Source organism: Caenorhabditis remanei, chromosome IV, assembly GCF_010183535.1.
Source record: "Caenorhabditis remanei strain PX506 chromosome IV, whole genome shotgun sequence".
NCBI lineage: Eukaryota > Metazoa > Nematoda > Chromadorea > Rhabditida > Rhabditidae > Caenorhabditis > Caenorhabditis remanei.
Genome location: NC_071331.1, coordinates 7,432,351 through 7,439,135, shown reverse-complemented (window position 1 = coordinate 7,439,135; position 6,785 = coordinate 7,432,351). Strand labels below are relative to the sequence as shown.

The 6,785-nt window shown below is 34.5% G+C and overlaps 2 protein-coding genes across 2 annotated transcripts; both read right to left on the bottom strand.

The window, feature by feature from the left end:
• Positions 1-203: 203 nt before the first annotated feature.
• On the bottom strand, positions 204-642 carry GCK72_012728 (uncharacterized protein; the record flags this gene model as incomplete). The annotated part of the gene is made up of 2 exons (XM_053729353.1): positions 204-467; positions 511-642. The coding sequence occupies 2 exons, from the start codon at positions 640-642 to the stop codon at positions 204-206; spliced, it is 396 nt and encodes a 131-aa protein (XP_053584125.1).
• Positions 643-5,497: 4,855 nt separating this feature from the next.
• Positions 5,498-6,109, bottom strand: GCK72_012727 (uncharacterized protein; the record flags this gene model as incomplete). Its single annotated transcript, XM_053729352.1, has 3 exons — positions 5,498-5,761; positions 5,904-5,972; positions 6,017-6,109. The coding sequence occupies 3 exons, from the start codon at positions 6,107-6,109 to the stop codon at positions 5,498-5,500; spliced, it is 426 nt and encodes a 141-aa protein (XP_053584124.1).
• Positions 6,110-6,785: the final 676 nt, after the last annotated feature.

Below are 6,785 nucleotides of genomic sequence, written 5' to 3'. Positions count from 1 at the left end.
ATTGCAATTTATATGTTAGCATAAATTAATTGTGTGAAGTTCACCTGTCGCAGTAAACAATTGACTGAAGAATGTTCTCCTATTTTTTCAATAAAATAGGAGCACTATTATTTTTCAGTTTTGACATATCTTGAAAACAAAAATTAAACAAAGTGCAACAATGAAGTTGGTATTCCAGTTTCCAGCGCAGTTGATCTCATATTTCATATGAAAGCTTGGCTACTAGCAAATGTGAATTCAACACCCGGTTGAACTGTCGCCTGTCGTTTTCGATCTGACAGAACACGAATGAATTTGATCAAAGTAAAAGATGATATCAAAGTGTTCACATTCCGTTTGTTGCATCCCAAATAAGAGACTTGAATAATGAGAGGAATTAAGACAATATCAGCACAAACTAGAGTGAATATGATAGCCCATAAAGGGGTTTCAATGATGGACAGGTGAACGACACTTGGGAAAAAGCTCTGAATTTTTTGTTTGGAAGATAATTGTAGGTGTGCAGCTTACAAATTTGAATATCAGGATGATGACTGTCTGCCAGAGAATAAACTTCTGTGGTTTGTTATCCTGAGATGAGGGAAGATAGGAGAATTTCCTAATGCTCAGCATGATTGGGATGTAGAGAAACGAGGATGCCATGAGTAAAATGTTGAGGAATAGGAAGATGGACTGAAAAGGATAGCATAAATTATTAATTTGACTCAAAATGACCAACAAGAGAAACAGTTAATTACATAATTGCAATCCGGATCGAGACGGGACCGATACGGGCTAAAGTGTAACTCGCTTAAATCGCAATCTTATGAGCTGAATAATATACCAAAATGTAGATATCATAAGGAATCCTTTTAATGGTCCTTAATGCCAGGAAAAACGACTTTTTCACATACTTGTCACGGGCCGGGCCGGGCCGAAATCAGGAAAAATCTCGGCCCGGCCCGGCCCGGCCCGTGGCCCGGCCCGGCCCGCTCGGCCCGTTTTGAAACATTTTTTCAAAACATTTTGAGTTTTTGAATTTTTTTTGGAAATTTTTTGAAAAAAGTATAGTTTTCGAATAAACATTTAAAATTGAATCAAAATGTGAATATGTAATGATAATTTAAGCATTTTTACTTTTTTTTTTCGAAAAATTTCAAAAAAAAATTGGTAAAAATGGGTACCCATTTTTGAATCCGGGCCGACCGGGCCGGGCCGGGCCGACGGGCCGAGCCGGGCCGGCCCGATTTTTGACAAGTATGCTTTTTCAGATCAAAAGAAGATGTTTCAAAACCTATAAAGCAACTATATATTTTGTTTTTTAATGGTCAATTTTACAAACTCGAGAATAAGAAACTAATAGCTGTACATAAAAAAAGGAAAGTACTGAAACGGGAAAATTCTAGGGTGGAAGTTCAAATAATCTCAACACTTACAGATCACGGAAGCAACTTTTGAAAGTTAATTGATAGGTTTAAAAACATCCTCTTTCGATCTGCATGGGTCGTTTTTCCTGGCATTAAGGATCACCCAAAAGGTTCTTTTGTTAAATGACTCTCGTTAATGCGCCGTGGGCCGGGCAAGAATGGTTTTTTTTAACCATTTTCGCTTTTTTCGGCAGTTTTTCCCGGCCTGCAACATATCAACGATCCTTAATGGGTCACACACATAGAACTCGCTAAGATCTACATTTTGGTGTATTTTTGAACTCATAAAATTCAGTTTGAAGTTTGAAGTTGGTTGAGAAGTATAAATTTCCCTGCGTTCTTTAACTTACTACGTAAACGGCATTAAAAACAAACTTTGCATCCTCACTATAATCCAGGAACAAAGATAGGAATATCCAAACACCAGATGCTAATTCTTTAATTCCAAAAATGACATAAACCACCGTAATATGATTGTAAAGACTTTTTTGAACAGCTATTGCAGGTTTCTCAACTGCCGGAAAAAAGTAAATGAGTAACTTTTGAAGAGCCATCAACGAAATCAATAAGTGGCATACTTGAACAACAGTGGTTAGGAATAGTAGACTCAGAATGGTTACTATCATAATTCCAGAACTGATATATCTGAAATCTTGTAACTTTTAGTTGAGAGCGTGAATACTTAACTCACGTGTATTTCATGTTGTCGCTATAGAGTTTTTGCACAAAACAGGATACCATAAGATATAGGAATACCACATAAATTATTTTCATTAATTCGTAAAAATGACTGATTATTGGAAAGAATAGGGTCTGAACAAAACATTATATGGGCACTAAACCATCAAGTACTAACCGTTTCCTCCCGCACACGATTCACTTTATAGACATATGCATAAAATGGGAAAATAACTAAATAACCAGCAATAATTATTTGAAAGGCCACCTGTAAAACTGAGCCAAAGGAAGAAAGATAAACGTTGTGAATAGCGGAAGAATCATCGGAAGTATTGAGGAAATTCATCGGAGAGACTTATTGAGAAAAACAAGTGCGGAGTAAGATTAATAAACGATGAAAGCTCAAAAAACACCTGCATCAGGTAATTATTGGGTTTTCATGTGGTGGTCATGAGGTCTTTGGTAAAAATAAGAGATTGTAACGGAGAATCAAGGAGAGATTTTAAAAGAATATTTGTATTACACTCTACGTGCTATGGATCGCTTCTGGCTATTCGAAAATGTGAATATACAGGGTTGGAAACAGAAAATAATTTTTGTTTAATACTTAAAGGAGGATTGAAGTCATTTTTTAAAATTTCAGTTTATGATAATTCAGACAATTCTAAGAAACTTTCATCGTTGAAGTATATGCGAAAAATTGCTCTAAAAGCCCCAAATTCCCATACTCTTGACTCAAATGGAGTCATCATGGAAGATATTTTTCCATGCGGCCATGTAGTCCTCTCGGACAAGTCTTGCTGTTTTCCGCTTTTTTCCGTTTAAAAATATGACTTCAGCCCTTTTTAAATTTTGTCTTACTGCTTTCAGTTTTCGTACAGCTCTAATGGACCGCTAATGGTTTTTCAAAAATGAGAATATACACGGTCGGAAACAGAAAAATACACTGTTAAAACCCTATGTTAAAGTGAGAGATGTATGAAAATGCAGTACCATGAAATTTAAAATCATAAGTTTATAATTTTTCACACAAAAGCCTTGCTTTTTTCCACAAACTTGCATGGTTTTTTTTTCAATTTATATCTCAAAAAAAAACGAAAAACTAGGGAAAATTGTTGAAAAACGGTGAAAAAAAAAGAGAAATTGAACAGAAATCTTATCTGAGAGAACTACACTTCCGCGCTGAAAAACTTTTACACCTAGGGTCATTTCGAGCCAGGAGAATGGGAATCGTAGCGTTTATGGCGTATACTTTAATGATGAAAGTGTTGTGTAATCGTCTTAAAATCTGAAATAAAAATACGAATTCAGTCCTCCTTTAAGTTTGTCTTACTGCCCATTCAAAATGGATCGCTTCTGGGTTATACACGATTGAAAACAGAAAAATGCTGAAAAATATTTTACAATCCAAATTACATCATTGTTTCTGAAACCACGTGTTAAAGTGGCAAATTGATCAAAATGCAATACCATGAAATTTAAAACCATACGTTTATAAATTTTCACACAAAAGCAGGATTACTGGAATCTGTGAATTGGATACTTGGGTGAACTTCAGAATCTCTTTTGATATCCAGCAAAACATGAATAAACTTAATCAGAGTAAACGAAGACATAAACGTATTTACATTCCTTTTGTTACATCCTAAGTAGGAAATTTGAATTATCAAAGGAACAAGGAAAATGTCGCAGAAAATAGTGTTAAGGAAGACCATCCAAGCCGGAGTGTCGGTGAGGAACAAATGCATGGTACTGGGAATTGCGCCCTGAAATATTATTCATGCTACTTGAAAATCAGATGAATACAAGTCTTTACAAGTTTAAAAATGATGACTATTAGTGTTTGCCACAAAATGTACTTCTGGGGTTTGTTTTCATGGAAGGATGGTAGATATGAAAATTTACTAACGTTCAGCATGATTGGGACGTAGAGTAAAGAAGATATAATGAGGACGGTGTTGAGTATAATGAACGCACCCTGTAGAAATTAAGATTCTTGGCTTGTTCTAAAAACAACACTTACTCCAAAAATCATATTAATTCTCCACTTGACACTTTTGTTATAGTCGTGAAACGCGCATGACACATACCAAAGCGATGCGACAATATCTTTCATCAAGAAGAATAAATAAACTTTTCGAATGTTATTGTAAATACTATTCTGGGTAAATATGGAATATTTTTCAATTGATGGAAAAAAATAAATCAACAATTTTTGAATTGCTAGAAAAGCAACCAGCAGATGACAGACTTCCGCAATCACATAGAGCAAGAGCACACTAACAATAAGTATCACCCATAGTAACCAGATAAGAACGCTAAAAGCATAGATTAGAGATTTCCGAATAGCAGACTTACAAGTTGTCCTCCGTCAGAAGAAATGACAATCCGTATGAAGCGTAAGCACATAAAAACAAACCATAAACTGCTCTCATTACTTCATAAAAATGGTTGGTTGTTGGAAATAGTGGGGTCTAAATTTTTTCAATATCATACTGGACGTCGAAAAAAACTACTACCATTTGATCCCGTGTATATTTTATCTTATGAACGTAAATATAAAATGGGTAAGAAATAAGCAGAAGTAACTGAAACCCAAATTCTATTGCAGTCGATACCATAGTCACACTGTTATCAAAAAAGATATCAAAACTTGAATTTGTAGAGAATTGTATGAAGTTCATGGTGACGGAAAATCAAAAAAAGAATGATTTCTTGGAAAGTGATGAGAGTCAAAGGAGCAGGTGCTCAAAATTAATTGATAAATTCGCACTTGAAAATATGTGCATATATTATTGGACTATTCACCTGCTGAAACCGATTGACTCTTTTACTCTTTAGAGTTCTGATTAGAATAAAGTGATTGACTCTCATAAATATTAAATGATTTTTTTCAATAGTAGTTTCCTACTGTAGAGAGGCACACAATTTGCCTTTTTCCAAAAACTTGCATGTTTCTTTTTCAATTTATATCTCAAAAAAACGAAAAAATAGGAAAAATTGTTGAAAAACAGTGAAAAAAAAAAGAGAAATTGAACAGAAATCTTGTCCGAGAGAACTACATGGCCGGGTGGAAAAACTTTTACACCTAGGCCCATTTCGAGACAGGAGAATGGGAATCGTAGCGTTTATAGCATATAATCCAATGATAAAAGTCTATTGGTATTGTCTGAAAATCTGAAATTAAAATATGACTTCAGTCCTCTTTTAATTTTGTCATAATTCCGTTTTTGATTCTTCAGAGCTCCGCATTGTATCGCTTCTGGGTTTTCGAAAATGTGAATATATGTAACGGTGGGAAGCAGAAAAATACTGAAGAATATTTTACAATCCAAACTAGATCATTGTTAAAACCTCGTGTTTAAGTTAAAAATGCAATACCATGAAATTTAAAATCATAAGTTTATAAATTTTCACACAAAAGCAGGACTACTGGAATCTGTGAAATGGATACTTGGGTGAACTTCAGAATCTCTTTTGATATCCAGCAAAACATGAATAAACTTAGTCAGAGTAAACGAAGACATGAACGTATTTACATTCCTTTTGTTACATCCTAAGTAGGAAATTTGAATTATCAAAGGAACAAGGTAAATATCGCAGAAAATAGTGTTTATGATGATCGCCCATGTTGTAGAGTAGTTGAGAAACAAATAAATGGTGCTGGGAATCGAGCCCTGAAATATGATTCATGTCCGTTCAAACCAGATAAATACAAGTTCTTACAAGTTTAAAAATGATGACTATTAGTGTCTGCCACAAAATGTACTTCTGGGGTTTGTTTTCATGGAAGGATGGTAGATATGAAAATTTACTAACATTCAGCATGATTGGGACATAGAGCAAGGAAGATATAATAAGGACGGAGTTGAGTATAATGAACGCACCCTGTAAACATTAAAGTTCTTGGCTAATAAAAAAACAGTACTTACTCCAAAAATCATATTAATTCTCCACTTGACACTTTCGTTATAGTCGTGAATCGCGCATGACAAAAACCAAAGTGTGGCGACGATATCTTTCATCAAGAAGAATAAATAAACATTCTGAATGTTCTTGTAAATACTATTCTGAGTAATTACTGCATATTTTTCAATTGATGGGAAAAAATATATCAACAATTTCTGAATAGCTAGAAAAGCAACCAGCAGATGACAGACTTCCGCAATCACATAGAGCAAGAGAAAACTAACAGTGAGTATCACCGATATTAAACAGCCAAGAAGGCTAAAAACAGAGATTAGAGATTTCCGAATAGCAGACTTACAAGTTTTTCCCCGCCAGATGGCACGATAATCCGTATGAAGCGAAAGAACAGAAAAACAAAAGATAAACTGGTTTCATTACTTCATAAAAATGGTTGGTTGTTGCAAACAGTGGTGTCTAAATACTTTCAAGATAATATTAGAGCCCGAAAAAAGTACTACCATTTGATCCCGTGTATAGTTTATCTTATGAACGTATATATAAAATGGATAAGTAATCAGCAAAAGTAACTGAAACCCAAATTGTATTGCAGTCAATACGATAGTCACACCGTCACCAAAAAAGATTTGGAAATTTGAATCTGTGGAGAGTTGTGTGATGTTCATGATAACAGATAGTCAACGAAAGAATTGTTTGTTGGAAAAAATAAAGCCGAAGGAGCAGGTGCTCAAAATTAATTTAAAAATTTTCACTTGAAAAATAGGTGGATACAAA